The following is a 23,982-nucleotide window of genomic DNA, read 5'->3' on the forward strand; positions in this document are numbered from 1 at the left end:
GGAAACTGATGAGCACAATTAAAGCTCGGAAAGATACATATGTATGTATGTATGGATGGATGGATGTATGTATGGATGGATGGGACATAGCAGGTAGGTAGACAGATAGCAAACCTGTCAAAACTGGAAGTATGTTTTTTTCATCTGAGATTCCAAGTTAATATTTTCTACTACTAATAGTATAGTAAGAATTTTGAGGCTGCAGAGATGGCTCAGAGGTTTAGAGCACTGACTTATCTTCCAGAAGACATGGGCTCAATTCTCAGCACCAACATGGCAGTTCACAGCTGTCTGTAACTCCAGTTCCAGGGGATCTGACAGGCTCTCCTGGAACTAGGCACACATGTAGTGCATAGACATGCATGCAGGTAAAACATCCATACATATAAGTAATTAATTAAAAAATAATTTAGCTCCTTTTTAAAAATTTGTCTATTTAGCTTATATCCCAGCCATAGCCTCCCCCTTCATCCTCCCCTCCCAGTCCCTCTCCCCCATTTCTCCCTGATCCCCTTCTCTTCCTTTTCCATCCAGGAAAGGACAGGTCTCTTATGAGCATCAATAAAGCATGGCATATCAGGTTGCAATAAGACTAAGCACCTCCCCATGTATTAAATCTGTATTTAGCCTTTTCTTAATTGCTAGTAAGTTTTGAAAACAAATATAAGTTGATGCAACCATAAGCATGGTAATAATGCTTTTAAATTTTCCTTTGTATTACTGTGTTTCTAACATAGGGTATGTATTTAAAGATTTATTTTTGTTTTATGTATTCATGTTTATGAGTATTTGCATTCATGGCTGTGCATGTCTGGTGCCCTAAGAGGCCATAAGAGTCCCTGGATTGGACTGACAGACAGCTGCAAGAAGCTGCGTGAGTGCTGGGGATGAAACCCAGGTCCTCTGCAAGAGTGACAAATGCTTTAGGCTGCTGAGCCGTCTCTCCAGCCCTCTAGCACAGTATTTTTATAAACCATTGCACAAAATGTCAAACCATTCTTTTTAAACTGAAAATGATGTAGAAGAATTTAAGTTTTGTGTTTCTTGGTATGCGCCTACAAGATAATTTTGTAAGACTTAAACGTGCACAGTATTTTGAGCAGATATGTTTTCTCCGTGTGTGTATATTTTAAAAAATGACTCATAAAAACATTTATTTTTAAAACTATGTGTGAATTGCTTTGATTTGATTGAATAAGCAAGTGAATATGGCGTGTAAATTTCAGTTTGGGAGGAATGTGTAAACGCTCAGTATAATTTAAGCTTGCAGAATTTTATGAAATCTTAACGAGTCGTGCCATCCCGAGGACATACCTTTGGTCCATCTGCATCTACTCGTAAGCTCGGTGCCGTTTACAGCGTCTATGTTAGCATATGTTGTCTTCTCCTTCTTGAAACTCATAATGTGGCAAGTTGTATACGGGAAGGATTTCAGAAGCCCCTGGTCAGCCAGTAGAGGCCACTCATAGCTTGCTGAAACTGGATGGAAACTGAAATTTCATCATAGCCCTGTTGAGCATCATTCAGAGCTGCTTAAAGTTGAGATAGTTACTCAGAAAAAAATTATCATAAACCAGTATGAGAGCAGTTACTACTGTGCCTCTTACATATGCGTGATGCAGCTCACTAAGGTGAGTAATTGCTATTAGTAATATAGATATAGGCTGTTTGTAATCATACCAGAAACATGAATCTCTGCATTTAGTCATTATAATGATTAATATTCTAAATTTCCAGTTCATACAGACTGCATATTAACTGGAAAAAACTGTGTGCAGTGGGGATTTGAAATTATTACATCATGTAGTTTAGTCATATATCAGTGTATTTGTGTGCAGATAAATAGATAGGCAGATATTTTGTAAATATATTTATTTATAAATCATTATCGATTTAGGATAACTTTTTTTATTTTGACAGCTCTTAGAAAAACATGTTTTTATTTGTTGAAAATGTGCTCCCATGACTTCAAAGTTGAAGCCTGTGTATTCATCCGGTGCTCACTGGGAGGCTGGGGCTCTGCAGTCCCCAGGTCCCTCCAGACTACCAATCATAAGTGAAAAGAAAGCCCATAATTTTATGTGATTTATTTTTCCCTAGTTTTGTTTTTTTAAAGACACATTTTTTTTTTGCATTTAGATTTATACTTGATTTTGAAAAGAAAACAAACCAAACAGTACATACTCTAGTTTTTCTCCGAGTTTCCCCTAATATTCTCATCCCAAAGTCTTTACACCCAGCCCAACCATTAAAAGTTGTCCTATTTGCTGTCAGTGACAACCTGGTGTATGTGTCAGCATCTCTGCTGGAGCTGCCAAGCCCCTCTCGCTTCACATGGCTGAGGATTTGTAGGGAGATCACTTCCTGTGCTTGGGTTTATCTTCTGGGCTGAAAGTTTTCACGAGTATCTGTGATCCAGAGTGCCGTCTTCTGTGGGAACCCCACTTGAGGAAACTTGCTTTCCTGAGTTGTCTCCCCGCAGGAGAAAAGTGCTCAGTGGTTAGCAGGTCACCATCGTTAAATCCATCCCTGTAGTAGGAGCTGTGGGCTACGTTCTTGGTGCCCTGCCGCCGTCTAGCTTTATACCTGAAATAATTATATGGAAACTGTATTTTTTTAAACACTGCTTGGCCCATTAGCTCTAGCCTCTTACTGGCTAGCTCTCACATCTAGATTAACCCATTTCTAATAATCTGTGTACCACCACAAGGTGGTAGCTTACGGGTAAGATCCTAACCTGCTTCTGTGTCGGATGGGAGAATCATGGCGACTGCCTGACTTGGCTTCTTTCTCCCAGCATTCTCTTCCGTTTACTCCGCCTACCTAATTTTTTGTCCTGAGCTGCGAGATAGGGGAACAAACTAGGACATTCAGGGGCTGCTCTCAATCAGTAGCAGCCCTCAGGAAGAGAGTGTGGTGCACACGAACGGCTGAGGTGCGGGCAGCTCTCTCAATGTAAAGTTAAAGCCTGCACTCCCGCCACACAAGGGCGGAGGCAAAGAGCCCCACGGTAGAGCGCCACATCCCTGGCCAGGTTCTGGTCTACATTACTTGCCCTGACCTCAGCAGGTATCCATTTCTCCTGCTGAGAAATGCATCCTGAGAATGCGCTTTTTCTTTTGAGGCCCCTGATTTATGAAATGTCCTATAAAAGAGGCAAGAACTATATATAAAGTATGGGAGTGCCATTATCATTAATAACAATAAGAGTATTGCTGTTTTAAATATTGGTGTCTCATATGATTACTGTGGTGAAGGGTTCCTCGGTTCTGGCCCCCTCATGAGGAAGAACTCAACAAGACTAAAAGAAGAATGCAGTCAGTAAGGTGTGTAAGAAAAAAAGAGTCTAGAGTTCTGCATTTTTAATCCTCACCTACGTCATTTCGCTCTGCCTCCTGATTGATGGGTTTACATGTACTCCCTTTCCAGGTCCTCTTAGAACTTGTTGAACCCAGAAGTTCTTTGCTCCCTTTTGAGAGCTGCGTATGGTCTGTTGACTGATTGCATGACTACTTGCCTGTGTCTGCCTGTCTTCTATTTCAAAGGTTTTCACATTTTTATTAGTTTGCTGATTCTTTAATTAATGCTTCCAAAAGGGTTTAATCTCTTGGTAGTGAAACACAGTGTTCCAGTGGGAAACCTTTCATCCTGACTGATGGGTGAGATCATCATAACCACTCATTTCATTTAGATAAGTAAGGTTATGGATGCTTTTCTCTAGTAGTGACATCAGTCCTAACTCTGCTGATAGGATCAAGCTTCTTGTGAGCATGGTATTTTAAACATATTATAGATGAAGGGAGCCCGGTATATATTCCCATACTATTAACAGGCTGAAAAATCCCAAACTTTGGTCTGGGAGGTAGCTATGTCAGTAAAGTGACCGCAAGCATGGGTTTGGTCCCTAGAACCCAGTAGAAAAAGCTGGATGTGGTAGAACACTGATAGTCCCAGTGCTTGTAAGTGGAGTCTCCAGGATGCCTGGCACTTGCCTTGTTAATTGCAGATCCATGGGAGGTCCTTTTCTTGGGTAGAACCTCAGGAACAACACTCAAGATTGTCCTCTAGCCTCCTCATGCATGTATGTGCACCCCTACAACACACAGACAAAATCCCAGACTTTGGGGCATTTTCTTAGTTGCAAAACTAAGTTATTGTACTAATTTAATAGTGTAATAATTGAGTGTTTGAAATCTCAGATAATCCAGTTGTCCTTAGAAATAGACTGTTTTCATTCTTAACATACATTCTTTCTTGAGGACATTGTCTAAAGCTAAACCTCCTGCTGGGTGGTGACCATCCTGAAGCACACATCACACACCATGGATTCTTACTGCATCCATCTATTCTTGGATATCTCACATTCAGGAAAACTTCCCTGATCCACTTTGCAAATGCATATTTACTTTCATAGACACCCAGAAAAGGAAAGTAATTCTCTTATTATTTACTGATAATTCTCATTCTTTAAAAAGTATTTACATGTCAGTATGTATGAATTTCACATATGTGTGCATGTGTGCATGCGTGTACATGAAGGGCAGAGGATGGCACTGGATCCCCTGAAGCTGGAGTTACAGTTGATCATGCACCACCGTGTGTATGCTGGGAATCATTCTGAGTCTTCTTGAGCAGCAACAAGCCCTCTAGCCACTGGGCCATCTCTCCATTCCACTGATTATTCCTCTCAAGGGAGAAAATAACAGGAAAGCTTGCCGTGTAACTCAAGACTTAAGGAGACTTTTCTGGTAATGGGAGAACAAAAGTCACCCAGTTGAATGGGAACTGTGTGGTGTTTATCATGTAGTCGGTGTAAGCATAATTCTGTATAAATGCTAGGTTACTTCTAAGGGATTGTTCGGTTGTCTGCAGCATGCCTTGATACTGTGCTGCTGTGTGTAGGGCAGTCAGTGGCTGCTGCATGCAGTCAGCTTCCTCAGGAGGTGGGGAACAGATAAAGAGAGCAGCATCTGAAGAGAGCTCACATTCACTTCCTTCTCCCTGACCTGTGGAGCCAGGAACAGCTATGGAATGGGAACACTGATGTGTGAAAAGTTCCGAAAGTTAAATTTAGCAAGTTGATAAGATGAATGGAGCAGGACTTAAATTGCACAGTTACCTTGCTGGTGGGACTAATCCCACCCCCCTTTGTTTCTTATAAACCAGGTGGCTGTGCGTTCCCCTTTACTCTAGAGTTATCAGTCGAACGCACACCTTTGTGGGTTTCACAAGTTGTCCTGCAGTCATTTTTACGTTTTTGCATGTTGCCTTAAAAATAATTATAACCTTTATTTTCTTTCATCTGTGTCTGCCCAAATAGCTGTACCTTTGTGAATTGTGAACTGTCTGTAATATCGTGAGTGTTTGAGACATGGTAAAGTGTGTTACTCACCACTGTCTAACTTTTGGCAAAGCTTCGAGGTCAGCAGTGTCGGCATGGGTGCCTCGCTCTGCTGCAGTACTCTAGGAGAGTCTGCAGGTATAATGTAATAACCATTTGCACAACTGCCTTGATAGAGTATTATTTCCTCCGCCTTTTAAAAAGGAGGATGGCTGTACACACCAGCTAGGACCAGTTTCCTTCTGTTTTTGTTGATTGGTTGATTGGTTGGTATTGTGGTTTTGTTTTTTTGTGTTTGTTTCTTTGTTTTTATGTCCTTGCCCATCAGTCATCCAACTCTTGCTTCCTATGCCTGAAATTTAAAGTCCTATTTTGGAACTTGCCTTGCTGGGTTGCTTTCCTTGACACCTGTCACGTGCATTTGATGGACACATTAGTTGAGCATAGCTGAGGCTTGACTGTGAAGGCCTACTTCTCTCCTCAGTGTCCTCCAATTAATCGTTATCCTGAGAAAAGAGGGAACTGCTGCATCTGGACAAACTGGCAGGTGGTTCAGGCCTTGCCTCCCTTCAGCCTGGAGGCTACAGGGCTTTGACTAGCCAGACCTCACCAGATTGAAAAGCCCTCTTTTGAATGGCAGCCTGACACAGTTAGTGTTTGTCAGTGTGGGCACTGAGGCAGAATAGTGTGCAGCGGCAACTCAAGTGCAGTTGAAAATAAGCACAGCGTTGATGGGAAGGCTTGCTGGAGGACAGAACAAAGCTGCTGCTTCCAGTCCTGCTGTCAGGATGGAGCTGCATCTTGTGGGAGTCTTTTAACACGGACGCCCCGAGCAGTGTGCCATCCACCCCAGTCAGCCCCGTCCCAGTCTCACAATCTGTGTCTCCACTCACTTTCTGATTCAGGGAGGATATGTCAGCTCTGTAATGGGAACCTGCAGGAGGCTTGGCCACGGGAAAAGAAAAGACAATTGCTCTGCTCATCTCCGAAGAGCACCAGTCCTCGTGTTAAACGCCATGATGGAGGGGACAAGAGCTGCTCCAGATACGTCTGCTACACTGAGAGGGTCGGTGCTCCCCACGTTCTGTCAGCAGTTGATACCTTACAGTTGTGGCCACGTGTTCATCTCTCACTACCACAGTGTTTTCTGAGGTCAATAACATAGCTGCAAACAACAGCAGCAAAAACTGAAATCACAACAGAAAAGTTACATTATATAGAAACCATCTCTTTCTGGCTGTGGGGTTTTGTTTTAATGTGTAGAAGCACAAATGATGTAAGCAAACAATCTAGTAAAAACTATCAATCTAGTAAATTGAACAACTGAACCCTAAGGATTTAGCGCACACCGTATGATGTCTGGCATCATTATTACTAACACTGACTGATTAAATAAATGTTAACCTCTGAGTTTTAGGACTTCCAAGAACTCTGTATTATGTAAGTACTTTTTTGTACAAAAAGCAAAGTACCTCTTCTCCCACTAATCATGAGGTAAAAGTTTTGATACTAATAAATTTGACTGTGTGGATGGACTTGGTGGCACACACCTTTATGCAGAAATAGGAAGATCTCTGAGTTCAAAGTCAGCCTGGTCTACATAGTTTTAACCAGGGCTATCATGAGACCCTGTCTTAAACAAATCCAAAAATATCCTTGACTGTATGAATATTTGGTTAGGCTATTTAAAGAGCTATGTCTAAAATAGTTTATGATTTCTTTCTAAAATTTCCCTGGAATTAAATAATCACTGTATGTTCTGATTTTGGAAATTTTTTTCAGGGACAAGGGCTGTACCACTGACCTATACCTTTTTCATTTAGTTTTTGAGGTTATTTTATTGTGTGTGTGTACATGAGTGTATGTATGTGTAGCACATATGTCCAGAGGCCAGAGGAGGGCATCAGATCTCTGGAACTGGAGGTAGTTGTGAGCCATCATGTAGGTACTGGGAAATAAAACTCAGGTCCTCGGCAAGAGCAACAATTGCTTTTAACCACTTAGCCATCTCTCCAGCCTCTTTTCAGTTTATTTTTATAAATATTAGAGACCCTGAATTAATTATAGAATTAATTCTATAACTGTTTATAATTCTTTATAAATGTTTATAATTCTTTAAATATGTTTCTGAAAGGTTAATAATATCTTGATGTATCATGTTAATAATCATTTAAATATTTTGAAAGTTTGAAATACTCTCAGACATGAGTACAGTCCTACTTTCCATGGAGGAATTCTTTATTGCAGATTTCATGCTCAGATTTGGGGTAAGGGTTCTACTTGTAGCTACATTGAACTCTGAAGTGTGATACTCAGAAAAGAACAGCAGGGATACTTCAAGTGAATGGTTGTCAACCTGTGGGTTACAAGGGGTCACATAACAGATATCCTGTATATCAGATATTTACATTATGATTCATAATGAACAAAATTACAGCTATGAAGTTGTAATGAAATAATTTTATGGTTGGGTGTCACTACAGCACAACGAGCTATATTAAGGGTCGCAGCATTAGTAAGGACCTGGAGAAAAATCATTTGTGCTTCTCCAAGGCCATGACCATGTAAAAATACATGTAAAGTTATTTAAATATCTACATTTGAGTCTTCAGATCTTCTGTGAATTATCTGCTGCAGTCAAAGTGAGCTTGTAGTTTTTAAGATGTGTCCAATTCCTGAAAAATATCCAGTCAGATTATTTCTGACTAGTTGAAAGCTTACATTTGTATTGTGGTATAAACTCGTTAGAAGTTCTGTTTTATTATATTTTCCTGTATTGTTTTCATCAGGCAATTTGTCACATAGATTTACGTGAAATTTCTTCATTTATTAAATTTCAGATTATGTATTTCAAGCTGGATCAAGACTTAAACATTTTTCCCGTAAGTGTAGCTTCAGGTAAACAAGCAATTTTAGCCCCGAAATAGCTCCTGCTTTGTCAACATGCTTCTTATTTTTTTCTGTGAGATAAAAAGTTCGGTTTTCTGATAGTTGTACCAAGATAAAGTCAGTAAACAAGATTAATATAGTGTGGAAAAGGTTGTCAGCAGCCCTGGCAAAGGAAATAAGTTGCCTGTACATAGAACATACAGTAAACTGAATAAAAGTGTCAGGTCCGCCATGAGATAATATGATCATGGACGTCTAACAAACCATGACACAGGCCCAGGCAGCTTTTCTCACAGCTCCAGTGTAGAAAATGGATTACTGTGTTCCAGGAATGCCTGCTGGAATAACATGAAACTATACTCCAAGATGAATGTAGGATGTGGCCCTGGAGCAAAGCCAAGTGTTACCTGTGTGCCACACTGGACATATCACTGTCACCCCCTGCACACTGGCTCTGTTTGGGTTTATAGGGATGTCAGAGGGGATACTGGCATCCTTGGTACTCAAGGGATCCAAGAAGTTGATGCTGGCATCTTTGGTACTCAAGGGGTACAAGAAGTGGGTGCTGGTATCTTTGGTAATCAAGGGATACAAGAAGAAAGTTGCCTGGACGTTTCTCTTTTCTTTATTTATTTTTGTTTTGTTTTGTTTTTAGGCATGCTTTTTTTTTATTCTGTTGTGGTTTAAATGGCTTTGTGTGAGTAAACAGGCATGTCTTTCATTAGAAAGAAACCCACAGCTCTTTGCTGTAACTTCAAATCTTGTCATTGGTGATGGCTGATTCATCCTTTCATGGCTGCCTTTTGCTCTATTTAAGAACTTTCAGTATAACAGGGATGCTGTGATGTTCATAACAAACTTGAGCAGTCAACACTGTAGATGAAATACTTGGTGTTTTACTTGTAGAGTTTCTAATTTTATGTAGACATAGAGGAGCAAATATTGTTCCTTTTGCTAAAATTACATTTCGCTCAATATAAATACTCTGATAATTCCTTCCTTTGTGGAAAATATATTTAAAAAGGACCATCCATTGCTCTTTTGACAGAAGTGCTTATATCCCTTGAATTTGCATATCATCATGCAACCTTCTGTGTTGAGAAATTTACCACAATTTGGGTTGAACTTCTTCCCACACAGGGTTCGCAGTCACTGCTGTCCTTAAGCATGGTATTTCCATTATGGGAAAGATGCTCTGACGTGTCTTAGCAATCTAGTAGGGTAACTCTGTGAGACCAAAAGGATCTTCTTTGGAAAGATTTATTTCATCTATGGAGGCCAAAGAGCACTTTGGATCCTCTGGATGAGCATGTCAGTTGGATGCTAGGCACCAAGCTTGGGTGGCAACTGTCCTCCATCCCTTGTAGGACTTTTGTTCCTTGCCCTTTTGTCTTGGATTTGAAAATTAATCTTTTTTCTTCCATTTAGAAAGATATCTTCAGATTGCTACAGCTGTGCACTATCTCTAGCAAGCCAATTGTGACTTATTTTTGTCGTTTGTTTTAAAATATCTTTTCAGATGTCTGCTCCAGGCCCCGTCAGTAACAAGAGGATGGTTCACTTTTCCCCGGATGCCCATCACCATGAGTGAGTGCTCATGTTTCTGTAGCTTGCTTGGGTTGTTCCATTTGTTTCTCTTAAAAAACTGAATAGCTATTTCTGAGTGACAGCAATTTAATTTGTGCCTACTTTAAAAGCATAAGAAGGCACATGGTTGGTAACAGTATTTAGATCAACTTACATGGAGCCCATGAAAGACATAGAAGGACTTGTAAATCCATTCTTCATTTTGATACAGTTGAAATTCGTGTCTTCTTCACTGAAATTCAGGCCCTATCTAAAAATGTTTAAATCTTCTTGACATCGACCTTACCGAGCCTATACCCCAGCCCTTCTGTGATACCAGCGTGAATGCCGAATGACCTATCTTCACGATGTTTCTCTACTCCCAGCTTCTGCCTGACTAGCCTTTGCTTATCACAGTAAAGAACTATATTGAAGCATAGATAGATAGATAGATAGATAGATAGATAGATAGATCCTTTAGCAACAAAAGAAATGGCCTACTAGGTAACTCTAGATAGCTGAACAGTTTATGTGATCTTAGTAAATTACAGGTAGGATTTTCTTGTGGTAACCTTAGTTCTAAATAGTCTTATTGGAAAAGCCTGTGTTATATATGGTAGTTTGATGTCATGTGTCTCCTTCACCACCTGCAGTTGTTGAAATTGAGACCTATGAGACATGAAAAGGCATGAGTTATTTATTAAATTAGTTTTTCCTAGGAAAGTCTTATTAAGATCTGTTAATATTGGCTTTCTTTTTAAAAATAAAAAAATCAAGAAACCAATTGCAAAGTAAATAGAAAGCAAACTGTTGTTCAGGCACAACAAAATGTTTTCAGAATCTCCCTTTTCCTTGCTTGTGTGATGATGTTTTGAAAACAAGCAGACATAACACCCTCAGATAGCAGTCAACTGTTGGGTTGAGTTTCTGCATTCATTTTGTTTTGTTGAACTACAAAAGCATAGGTAAGCAGATGTAGAAATACTGCACGTAGCAGTCTGCATTAGATGAAGAGTGTAAACGGTGCAGGCCATACTTCCTTATTGCTGCAGCACTTCTGACAGGGCAGATGCTCAGACAGAGTTGCTGAATGCCTGAAGTACTGCTTTAAACTAGGGCACATTGGCCTGGCTGTGGGACATCACAGTGTGCCCATCCCGGCACATGGAAGAGGGAGGCAGAAGGATCAGGAGTTCAGGTTGTTTGCCTATTTAATATGTTTGGAGCTAGCCTCGGCTTGATGAGACCCTGTCTCAAAAAACTGTAACCAGTAGATAAGTAAATAGGAAAGAACAGGATAATGCCATCTGTGGTGTTGCTTCTAACTTCCCTGGCTTACTCTCAGTGTCCCCCTGTCTCCTCCACACCAGATCTTCAAGGTTCTCAGTCCATTAGGACACTCCAGGGTAGCACACAGTGTGGTTATGTTCCTGTTCCTGTGTGAAGATGCCACTACTTCACCATGTAGGACTCAAGTCTCTCCAGTTTCACTCCCAGTACCTATGTGACATATTCTTTCCCATTGCCCTCTTTATTATCCTTTATGTCAGTGTAGAGTTCCAGTGGCCCCTTCATTTACTGGCTTTCCACAGTTCCAGGGCATAGTACTGACTTGTGTGACTCGGGTTCAGATCTGGCCATCTTACTTCCTGCCAGTGTGGACACCCTAATAGTCAAGGACAAATGCCCCACACTTACTCAGCTGTCACCTTCTTTCCACTTCTGCCCATAAAACCTTCAGATCACTTCTGCTTCTATTCTCTGAGTGTCTCCCGATTTCACCTGCACTGTCCTGTGAGCCTGGGATTTGCTTCTGCGTTCTTTCTTACCCCTACCTGTCAAGACTCTGAAGAAACACTTATCAGTCTGTGCTAGGTACAAGCTTAAACCAACATGGTTTGTGTTTGTTTTATTTTTGTTTTTCTCAGATTTATTTTTCCTGTTTTCTTTTGTTTTCTCACATAAAGTGAAAGAAGAGACTTTTGAAAAGCTTAAAGATACTGACTAGGGCAGAGTGCTTCTGTTTCTCCCTGTCGTCTGTGCTCAGTCCTGTAGACTGCTGCAGCAAAGCACCACAAAGGGCATGGCTGGGGCTGGGGGAGAAGGCACGTCTGACTGTGTCCCTGCTCTCCTCACAGGACACCAGCAGTCTCTACTGGTTCCTCCCCAACCCCATCCTCAGTGGGGTTCCTCTGTGCTGCTCCTTTTCTGAATTCTTCCTTTGTAAAGCACCAAGGCAGTGAATAAGACGTTTCATAGTGTCATACTGGACCCTGGCCCTGCCTCATTGACCTCATTTTAACTGGTCTTTGTAGAAAGCGTGTATCCAAATGAGGTCCTCTTTTGGCTTACATATTAGGACTCCATACTGTCCTTTACAGGGACATAATTCTGCCAGTAATATTGCCATCATTGTCATTTTCTCTTCTGTCCTTATGTTTACTGTGTCCTGGTTTGGCCGCTTCTGGTCCCCATCTCCTCTGCTCTAAAGAGGCAGTGCCAGAAGCTCCCCTTTCCACCTTCCAGAAGGAAGCATCTTGTGCTGTGAACATTCACTCCCCTCCCCTTCCTGCCCACTGCCCAGGATCAGAGTACTTGGTTGTCAAGGTTTAAAGAAGATTAGGAAAGAGGATATGAAGTGACGTTCCAGACAGGTACAGGTGGGCACCTCTAACATCAAGCCTGAGAAGGGGATACTGGCCAGTAGCTGCTGATAGTGTGTCAGCCTGGTTCATTGTCTCTGCAGCATCCCCATGCTCTGTTCTCTCCAAATGCAGTGTGTAGACTACCCCAGTTTCCCCAGATCTTTCAGATCTCATGGAGTTGCTACTACTTCCTCTCCCTCGGACTCTCATCCAGGACCTTTGGCAATACTAGTGGTTAAGTAGATGTGGTCTTGAATCCTCTTGGCAAAGTGGCTTATGCCTTTGTTCATAGGCAGCTGCACACATGTACAGTATAGAGTTGTGGAGAAGGCAGGCCATCTCAACACAAGATGAGGATTTCCATTTAGGAGTGTCATGCTTACCGCCCAGCATGCACAGGCATTTTGACCAGCATTCCTCAGAGAGGATGCTGCCTTTGTAGGAGCAGCTGTTAAGACTGTAGTAGCGTGTGGCATCCCAGACTGCTGACAGTTAGAGCCATACATCTCTCTGTGGGGCAGTCGGGAGTTCATCAGTTCATCATAGACTACTGGTGGCCATATACTTGATTGCTTGGACTTTCTTTCAACACTCAGTTGGTTTCTCTTGCTTTCCATTCCACACTAACAGTGCTGCTTCCATGTTGGCCCTGTGTCCTTCCGTGGTCTGTCCCTGAAGCATGCCATCTTGTGGCAGGGCAGCTGACCTCCAGGAGGCAGGTATGAGTCTCCAACAGTTTTTGGCCACAGAGTCTCAGTCTTCTTTGTGGGAGTTGTTCGACTGAGTGGCTTTAACCGCCCCCTCCCCCCTCCCCCCCCCGTACAACAATCTTGGCTGTATTGGAGTGTGGACTGCGAACTAGAGCCCCCCACCAGGCACCTCTTTCCAAACTGACTTTCTAGTCTTGTGTTCTTAAGCAGGATAGTTGTATCTTCTCTTTTCCATGATGTTTGATAATTAAAACAAAACAGAACTTCACATCTAGAATGTCATCCAACTAGAAGTCATCTGTTGTCAGAGTTATTTGAGTTAGTTGTCATGAGACATCCCTTCCTGATGCTTAGACGGGAATCTAGGAAATACACAAATTAATCGTTGCTATGATTTACTTTAAACTTTAAGAACCTTAGGGAAACAGAAGGCCATCATTAATCTCGTGAATATCTTCAAACGCTGTCGTAAGTTTTTAAGCCAGGCCTGGTTGAACGTGACTGTAGCCTCTATACTCAGAAAGGCTGGGCAGGAGGATTATAAATTCAAGAATGACCTGGAGTACATAGTGAGACTTGGTCATTTTTTAAGTGTTTTGTTTTGTTGTTTTCAACTTTATCTCTAAAATCTCCAAAGATATCCTATAGAAAAATACTTCCAACAGTTGAGCTTGTGCTGTTGAGGAGATGGTCCAGTGGGAAAGAGCTTGCCACACAGATGTGAGGACCTCCACAGATCTGTGAACACACCATTATAAACATGAGCATATACATCCGCACACCACTCACACTAACAGATGGAAATAAGTAGTTCTACTTGTCAAATGTCAAAGTTAAAATGGAGATGAACAAATGGAGCAGACTCAGAAGTATGAAAGGGTTGCAGTTTCAAATGGGTGTTGCTGGAGGACCACAGCTTCCAGTCCCCCATCTCTTTGCTGGACTGTGTAGAAATAGCTAGGAAGGCACGGGAGTCTTCCCGCTGGAGAAGGGAAAGGTGGTTTGAGGGTTAGGGGGACAGTAGCAGTAGGGAGCTCCATATAAAAAGCCTGGGCTCACCAGAGGCAGTGGAGCTGATCAGTACAGGTGGAGATGGGGTTGGGCTGCAGCTCGGAGATCAGTCAGCCTCTTAAAGGAGCTAATGCATGCCACCAGTTGTGCTAAACTCTATATTTGTTTCTAGAATTCCTTTTTAAAGCCCTCTCAGGTTTTCTGTGGCGTTAGTTAACCATGAGGAGCGGAGGGCTGTGTCCCGCCGCCCGGCTAGCTTAACCCCCGAAATAACCACATAGAAATTATATTAATTAGATTACTGCCTGGCCCATTATTTCTAGCCTCTTCTTGGCTAATTCTTACATCTTGAGTCAACCCATTTCTAATAATCTGTGTAGAACCATAAGGCCGTGGCTTACCGGGAAAGATTCAGCATGTCTGACTCTGGTGACTTCATAACGGCTCTCCCTGCCTGCCCTCTTCCAGAATTCTGTTCTGTCTACTCTGACCACCTAAGGGCTGCCCTATCAAAAGGCCAAGGCAGCTTCTTTATTTAACCAATGAATTCAACACAAATACAGAGGATCTCCTACACCAGATGGGGGTGGGCTGCACCTGGAGCACTTAGGTCCCATCATGACATCCTAGTGTACTGCAGTGTTTTTGCTCTTTTACTCCTTTGGCTCTTTTGTTTTTTTTTTTTTTTATGGGGGAGGTGGGGCACTACCCAGCTTCCAAATAAATTACACATGGAGACTTATTCTTACTTACTAATGCCTGGCCTTATCTTGGCTTGCTTCTTTCCTAACTTAAATTATCCTGACTACTTTTTGCCTCTGGGCTTTTTCTTTCTCTTACTTCTGTATATCTTACTTCCCAGCCTTGGCTGCTGGGTGCTGGCCCCTGACATCCTCCTCTCCTTGTCCTCTCATTGCTTGCTTCTTCTCCTCTTCTAGAGTTCTTCTTCTGTTTATAGTCCATGTCTACGAGCCCTGCCTTTCTTTGCTCTGTTCTCACTATTGGCCATTCAGCTCTTTATTAGACCATCTGGTGTTTTAGACAGGCAAAGAATCACAGCTTCACAGAGCTAAAGAAATGCATCACAAACAAAAGTCACACATCTTAAAATAACATTCCCCAACACCCTAGGTTTATCCTATTACTTCAATAGCTAAATAAATAAATACTATAAAATAACATTCAAGATAATTTCCATTATAAAAGCAAAATTCAGATTTTTATTTGCTGGTTTCAGCATCGCTACACACCTCTTACAGCATAGACACCTGTAAACATGTGCACCGCACACCAGAATGTCTCAGTAACATATTTACAAAACATGATCAGCTTAATAAAATGACATTGTGTTTTCTTCTGCTCATTGGGGGGAAAAACTTACCTAGTAATTATTCCTGGGAAAACTAGTATCATATTGAAAGCCTAGTCATTAATAGATGATTGTTCCTTTTTAGCAGGAAGTATTTAGCAAAGATAAGTCAAATCTTCATTAATATAAGACTCACAGAGAATGTGCCAAGATTCTTAATCTAGCTAACAAAGTGAAGTTAGTTCTAACTTCTGATTAAAAAGAAAGTTTGAGGAGACTAGAGACATGGCTTAGTATTTAAAGAGCGTACACTGTTCTTCCAGAAGACCTGAGTTCAGTTCCATCATCCACATCAGGAGGCTCACCACCACCTGAAACTTAGCACCAAGAGATTGCCCATGACTTCTGTTGGTGCCTACATTCACATGGCACACACTCTTGAAAAATACTAAAACTAATAATACTAATAATCTTAAAAATACGTTTTGAAACCTGATCATCAATGTTATCATTTTGTTGCCTTTCTAAATACGTAATAGTAAAATGTGAAAATTACGATGGCTCTCTCTTAGCAATATGTGTTAGATCCTGTCATGGTGGCACACCCCTCCACTGCCAGCATGCAGGAGGCTGAAGCAAGATTGTCTGCCAGAGATCACAAAACTAGTCTGCCCTGCATCTTGCTAAGCCAGCTATGGTAACATAACACAATCCTGTTTTGAAAACCAAAAGAGGTTCCAGGCTTTTATAGACTCTCTAACATTGCTCAAGTACTTGCAAGATACTTAATTTTAAAGGAATATTTATGATTTATTAATTGGTTTTAATTGATAGTCACATTCTGTTTTTGCTTTATTTTGATACAAAATATATCTACTTCTCAGGTATATAGAATTAACTTTTTAAAAATGTACAGAAATAACTCATTATAATTCTGATGAATTCCTTCATAAAACAAACATTCACTCATTTTATCTTTTGTGTAAATATCAGGCATGCTTTAAGCAAGATTTGCCTGATTAAAGGCTATGTTCATTGAGAATGCCTTTTCACTTTTAAATTTATCATTTACTGCATTGTATGGAAAGGGGCTTTACCTGTAGGTAAAGGTTCAGATAATATGTGAGGTCAGTTCCTTCTCTTATTTCCCATGATGGGCATGCTGTGAGTCAGGCTGAAGGAAATGAGGCAGCCTCCTTCTGGAAGGGGTTACAGAGTGCTGTGCAGAGCGGCCATCTCCACTAGACAGCCCCTCAAAGTCATGTTGAGCAGTTTGCATCTTAACAGGCTTTCCTTTTCAGATGTGTCGTTTTAATGTCTTTGCTCTCTGAGTTATCAAAGCAGATGCTCGTTCTCCATTTTATTGGTGGTTTGACTTTTCCAAGCCACACACTATAACTCTGCTTGACCAAAAATCAATTAGGAAACAATATCTTAGGCATCTCTGATGATACGTGCAAGCCCTGAGGGAATTCTGTAGAGAGCTCCAGTTGTATCAACTCTTGTATGGAAGTTGAGGGATCCAGAGCTTACAGAATGAAGTCACATGTGTTACCGTAGCCCACAGTGTCCTGCAGGGAGGGCACTAATACTGATTTCATAGGTCTTTTGCTCGGCAAATTTGAATTTATGTTTAACTCCTGAGAAATATCTTTATTTTTCCTTTTTTTATTATTATTTTTAGTGTGTGTTAATTATATGTGGCCCACAAGTGGAGATTAGAGGACAATTTTGTGGAATAATTCCTCTTCTTCCACCCCTATGTTGGTTCCAGAGGTTGAACTTAGGAAACCAAGCTTTCATACCAAGAACTTGGCTTGCTGAGCCATCTGCTACCCCCAGTGTTATTTTTCTTGATAAAGAACCTAGACTCCAAATATATAACGTTTGCCAGAAGCTACCTGAGTGGTTGCAGAACCTGTTCCTAAACTTCTGTTTTTCCTTTTATCAAGCATATCAAGCTTAACATTTGAATTTTCATTAGTATTTTAATAAAGCAAATAAAGCTTTGAAAAAGCCTCATATATAATTTTAGAATTGACATCATAGAAAACTTTAATAGAGGGATATCTTAGTAGAGAAAAACATGACACTATAGTGGATGAAGCTCTGCCATCTCAAGTCATGCTTTTGGGCGCACTTTCCAGGATGCCTAGGAGGGCTGCCCTCCACAGACACATGGCAGAAAACAAGATGGAGGACATTACCTATCAGTATTGGACAATAGACAGTGGTCAGTGGGTAGGCATATACATGTGCAATTACATGGTAGTACATGTACATTGCTATATACTGAGCTCAGGTTCTAATTCTTAAAATGTAACTGAATATCTGTCAACCAAGAACGGCTGATAAATCTCTGAAGTACATCATTTGGGGGGTGGGGTGCATTTCAAGCGAATAAAATGGCTGTTCTGCGTCCAGTAATCTGGAAAGGTTCTGTGATAAATGAAGGACATGAAGGCAGATTGTCATGTGGAAGACTGGGGAAGGTACAAGCCAAGCCTGGAACACAGTTAAGGAGTCTGTCTTGATGAGTAGTGAAAAGTCACCTGAACATTTAGTTTCCTCTGTTCTGTTTGTTCATTTGGTATGATTGAGCTCTCTCTCTCTGTTTCCATAGGGACAGGTTAGCCCTGACATTTGAGGTAGTTACAAAGGCTAAGTTCTTGGCCATATGGCTTCTTGATGCTGGACCAAATTGTTTAATAAATTTTGATACAACTAGACTTGAACTCATGACTCTCCTGCCTTAGTCTCCTGAAAGCTGGGATTATATGTGTGTGACTGTTCAATAAAGGAACCAAATATGCAATATTTCTTTAAATGTAAATAGATCTGGCTAATGGCTACTGTATTGAACATCAATGTGTGTGTGTGTGTGTTTGTGTGTGTGTGTGTTTATAGTCTCTCTCTCTCTCTAAAAAAAAAAAAGAAAGGTGCTTCTGTGTCCAAAAGGACAAAACTTATTTCTAACAATCTGTATGGAAAGTACAGTTTATTGTGCTTTTCTCCAGTACATTTTACTGAAATCCTCAGTCAAAAATCTTGGTGCCGGCCTTGTCTTTATGCCCAGGAGTGATGTTAGTTGATGTCTATGAAATCCAATACATTGCTGCTACCTGCTATGCAGCTCTGTGCTTAGGGAAGGGGATTGTGGAAGCATGAGAAGGTTTTTATGCAGCGCTCAGCATCTACAGAGACCTGAAACGCAATCCCTTCCACTCTGTAGTTACAAGACTGCTCTGCTTGAATGATGGCTGCAGCTCAGGAGGAGGTGCAGACTTCTGCTTCCAACAGAGCCTACTGGGCAAGGCAGGCTCTGTTTCTAGATGTGCCTTACCTGTACCTGTATCCCACAGGGAAAACTGAGCTTAGAGCTCACATCCAGCTCTTCCGCCTTGAGCAGACTGACGGACTGTGCCTCAGTCTCTCTCTAGTCTACTTCTTTTCCTGTTAGACTTTTGTGAGCCTGCTCTGAAATCCTGACTCAAGTGTAAATCAGTGTCCATAAACATCACAGCAGCTGCATTCTGGTTCAGGCACTAGCCTTCATTTAAGGTTCACTCACAGTTGAAGGACACTACTACCATTTTATTTCTTATTTGGTGTGTGTGTGCTCATACACACCAGACATTGACATTGAACATTGACAGAGCAGTCTCTGTCCACCATGTCTCCTGAGACAGGGTCACTCATTGAACCTGAAGCTTTCTTATTTGGTTAGTTTGGATGGCCAGCAAGTCCAAGAGATACCCTCCGTTCTGAGCCCCCTCAGTGATGAACTGGAAGCCAGTGTTGCCTGCTCAGTTCCTTGTGTAGGTTCTGGGGCTCAAACTCAGGTCGTCATGCTTGCACAGCATGCACTTACAGCCAAGTCATCTCCCCAGCTCCTGCCTCTTTTTTTTTTTTTTGATACAATGTCATTAAAATTGTATCCTCGTTATTCTCCCAGGCTCTGTGAGCACAAAAAGGGGAAAAACAACCCAGAAACACAATCCCAGCTTCTTCTTCATCAAAACTCATGATACTAAAGTGGAGGCAATAAAGCAAAAGTTGAGTACGAACACAGGGCCCAGGGTTACTCCTTTGGCTGTCAGCCTTGGCATGCTGGGAGCACGGGAGATTTGGGAAGGTTGTGATGAGAACTGCTCAGCCAGACCTGTGTTTTGCCCTAGGTCAGGCTCCCAGCAATGAGCGTTCCTTAGATGGTGCAGTTTATTGGCTACTGCTTCTGATAGCTGATTCTACATTTCTCATGGCTGCCATTGTGTAGTAATGAGGAGGAACGGGCCGCGTTCCGCCGCCTGAGAGGAGTGTGGGCCCTTTGTTCCATCCAACCCAGCTTGCTTACACACGAAATAATTACAAAGAAACTGTATTCATTTAAACACTGCCTGGCCCATTAGTTCTAGCCTCTTTTTGGCTAACTCTCACATCTTGATTCAACCCATTTCTAATAATCTGTATGTCACCACGAGCTTGTGGCTTACGGGGAAAGATTCAGCATGTCTGACCTGGCAGCTTCATGGCAGGTGGCTCTCTGCTTGCCTCCTTCCTCCCAGCATCCAGTTCTCTTTCCCCTTCCCACCCCCCACCCCCGCCTACCTAAGTTTTGCCCTATCAAAAGGCCAAGAAAGGCCAAGGCAGTTTCTTTATTCAACCAATGAAATCAACACAAATATAGAAGGACCTCCTACACCACCATTGCCGTGATTGTTGCCCTTAGTTCTGTCCCTCTCTCAAGGAACTCCAGTTTCCATTACCAGGGTAAGTAAATACCTTGGTGTCTGAACCTGATTTCTGGAAAGGAGATAGATGTGAGCAAAAGCACTGAAGGTGCAGAAGAGGAAGCATCTAAATCTGCCAGGGTGAGGGAAACAGACTGCCCAAAGGGAACAGCCTGCTGTTGACTCTCATTTTTGCAGCAGTGGACAGAGAGGCCACCCTTTCCCTACCACACCAATGCTCCGTAAAGCTTCTTCCTTGCTACCGACCCCTCTTTACTTGCCCTTGTTCACAGGAGGCTTGGACCCTTGAGTCATACCCTTGGCTTCACTTTTGTTTCTGTTAGTAGCCACAGGTATGGTAGCTGGAAGAACATGGCTTCAGAACCACAATACTGACTTTTGAACTCCAACTGTTACTCACTTATGAAATCTTTAGCAAATCACTTCACCTCTCTGAGCTTGTTTCTTTGTTTGCAAAGCGCCTACCTCTGAGAGTTTGGGGATTAATTGCTGTCTAGCTTGTGGGGTGCTCCTGAGACCTGCACTTGGCAGAGGGTCACTCTCCACCTGACCAGTGGGCTTCACTGGCGTACTACTCCAATACAAAAGCACTTTCTTGGTTGCTCTGGAGCAACACCACCCAAAGCTCCTGGGCTCTGGAACTTTACTTTCTGCCAGCTCTCTCATTCCTCGGTCACAGACTTTGTTCGTTAGCCTTTATTCCCGTTTCTCACAGTTTGGTTTGTTAGAGGAAATAAACCTTTTTTTTGTCCACAGTTGACTCTAGCACCTGTGTTTTAATCAGTCCTTTCCTCTTTCCTGGGGGTTTTCCATTTACTCTTTCAGTTTCAACGTTTCCTTCACCTGCACGGTTTATTCCCTGCTCCTCTCTTCCTTCCCTTGCAGAGGCCTGTTTTCTTCTTCACATTCTCCTCCTTCACACTAACCTGCGCAGTATAATCTTGGTCTATCCCACCCCACCCCAGTAACTCCTCTGAAAGTCCCCAGTGACCCTTCCAGACCCTGCCAAATTGTATTTCTTTGTACTCTGCGTCCCAGGGTAGTTTCACTGGCCAAACCACCTCTTACAGTGTTTGCCTCATGGAAAACTTATTTTTAAATCTTCTCACCCAAATCCTATGAAGGTAAAAACCGTAATAATGGTGAGAGAATAGGGTGTAGTAGAAGCTTCAGTTCCAGACCCAGTTTCCACTTCTAGAAGGCAGCAACTAATAGGCAGATAAGAAGGGTGTAAGTTCAGCAAGCACCACAGAAACCTCCCAAACTCCTTTGAAAAGCTGAACACTTACAGTGAGACGGGCTTTGGACACCTCCCATCGCTGGGTGACAGAGATATGACCCTTCCGGGAAAGGAGGCCGAGGGGAATAAAGAAGGACAGCAGGAACACATCAAGGACACCACTAGTAGTGGGTGAAATAGAAGCAGCTCAATGACAGGAAGTGGTCACTTTGTAGTAGTGATAGAATATATGACACTTACCTATCAGACTAAAATAGAGCATCAGGAGCCAGTGAAGAATAAATTTGTGATACTAGGAAGTCAGTCATTAACATATAAAATCACTTATGTACCATCACTCTGCTACATTCTTACAAAATCTAGCATGTTTTTGAGAAGGAAAAGAGCAAAGGCTTTGTTATTCCTCACGGGGCTTTGGAGTTGAGAGCTGGCACAAATAACTGCTGTTTTTAACCCTTTTATGGATTGATTAACTAGGGTGTGCTTTTGATCTTTAAATACTTTGCTTTAAAACAGTCCACAGCAGGTAGGAAATCTTGGTCAAGCTGTCAGTGGAACTCTCATTGAGAGTTTGCTTCCAGCTGGTAGCTAATCCAGACGCTGCACACTGATACCAGTGAAGTGTCCATTATCATGGCAGTGTGGGCTCTGCCCTGCCAGGGTACATCACCAGCCATGACCTATTGAAATGCTTAAAGGAAATGGAGACAAGCCCTGCTTCTGTGGAGTCTGGTCACTCCCAGCCAGCTGCCCCAGAAGTCAGAGAATGCTTGCGGTCTTTGCGAGCCCCCACGGATGTAGCAGTCAATGCAAGTTTTCCTTGCCCTTCTGCAGCATGGTGTACTGACAGCACATTTTGGCAAGGGAATCCAGATCTCAAGTCCATATCTGGAACTAAGGTTTTCATGAGGATTGGCTGTACATGTCATGTCCCTGAAGAGGTTATAGTACATAAAGATGCTGTTGTTTCTAAAACTACATGGCACTTAGAGTCTTGAGTTTTCCCCATAATTATATTTTCAGTGTCTTCCTCTATTTCCTAGTTTTAGACGTTTTAACAGTCTTTATGTGGTATGCTACTGGAGCACTGGTCATGCAGCTAGTACGAACTCCCATCCGCCAGTGTGGCGACACTAGATGGAGTCTAGCGCCAAAAGGGTCGGGCTTGGCAGTAGAGTAATGGGTGGCTTTGACTGTGCGGTCACTTGTGTCTTTCCTGTCGTGGAACTTGTTCTGACCCCAAATCCTGACTGCTGTAGCTGTTAAAGTGTGGGCCATGGGTAGTCTAGAATTCATATCTGGAATTTTTTGTTTCAGTCCTTAGTACAGCGCTGCAGAATAGGATATTCTTGTATTTTCAACTCCTTTTAAATAACTCCAATAATCAAAAGGTCATAATTTGGCATAATGATGCTATAATTAAGTTGTGGCAAATGATAGCATTTGTAGATTTTATAACCAGAATTGATTTGTAAAATGAACACAGTCCCAGCAGTTTATGTTAACATAATTAAATGGAAATGTAATTCTAACTCCGTTTGCTTATTAAATTGAAAATTACTGGGTTATGAGCACTCTTACATTGCTGTCAAAATTGGTGTAAGTCTAGAATTACATGAAATATCCATTAAAATAAAGCATATTTAAGGTTCTGTAGCTAGTGTGAACAAATTCCTCACCGCATATGCTGACTGTTGTTGGGCGAGCGAGTGCTTCTAGGGAGGGGCCAGCTAACAGCTCTTCTTCTCTCCACAGCCACCGGTTTAGCCCTGGGGCTAGGACAGAACATGGCCAGGTAAGGAACCTTCTAATCCAGAAGGAACAGTTTCCTTCAGTCTGTGTTCATCTCCCTCGGGTAGGGGGTCAGCAGAGAGAGAGAGAGCAGCTTATTATACGAGGAGCTAATTGTGCTGGGGCTTTCTTCTGACCTCAGTGGGCACCTAAAAGTCCTTCCACTGCCACTGTCCTCAGTCACACAGGTGACCTCTGTGGAACTGGCTACATGTAAGGCTTTACTACTAAATATTGCATGTGGTGGCATGTGTCCGTATGTAGTCCAGTGCTTGGAAGATGAAGCATCCTCATCCACGTAGTGCTAGAGGCCCTGGTCAGCATGAGCACAAAATTCCAAGCAAATTAAAACTGCATAAGGTCAGGCAGTGCAAGCTGCCTTATTAAGCTGAGGAGGAGTCAGTGGTGGTTCTTCTAAGATTTGGTGTGTTTCTAGGTGGGTGTTTTAGCTGTCTTTTTGACATGCATGGCAGCACCGTGAGTAGCTGGACTGGCAGGAACTGGGCATTCAGTTTGATCAGCTTTACAGATGAAGAACTGTATCAGTTGTCTCTTTAAAATGTGCTGAGATTATTCAGAAGTTAGATTGTGATAAATCCTAAAATTTACAGTTTAGTGTTTGATTCCTTGCGAGGGCTTTTGCTCTTCTGAATGGTAAGAGTTTGTTTTAGGCAGGCGATCCATAAGGAAAGCCCTGTCTGAAGGCTCATGGGAGGCTGAGGAGCTGTG

The 23,982-nt window shown here is 42.1% G+C and overlaps 1 protein-coding gene across 4 annotated transcripts in view; it reads left to right on the forward strand.

Moving 5' to 3' along the window:
• Positions 1 to 23,982, forward strand: part of Gpatch2 (G-patch domain containing 2) — a 152,599-nt gene that overhangs the window by 84,528 nt on the left and 44,089 nt on the right. For all 4 annotated transcript variants that reach the window (XR_005972622.1, XM_041635349.1, XM_041635346.1 and 1 more), the window contains exons 6-7: positions 9,750 to 9,817; positions 23,218 to 23,257. Coding sequence is in view for 3 of the 4 variants with exons in the window: in XM_041635349.1 (XP_041491283.1) it covers positions 9,750 to 9,817; positions 23,218 to 23,257 (108 nt within the window). In the remaining variant the exon portion in view is untranslated. The remainder of the gene's footprint in view (positions 1 to 9,749; positions 9,818 to 23,217; positions 23,258 to 23,982) is intronic.

The sequence above is a fragment of the Microtus oregoni genome, unplaced genomic scaffold (genome assembly GCF_018167655.1).
Source record: "Microtus oregoni isolate MIOR12 unplaced genomic scaffold, Mior012 000047F_ref0000412, whole genome shotgun sequence".
In the NCBI taxonomy this organism is placed as follows: Eukaryota; Metazoa; Chordata; class Mammalia; order Rodentia; family Cricetidae; genus Microtus; species Microtus oregoni.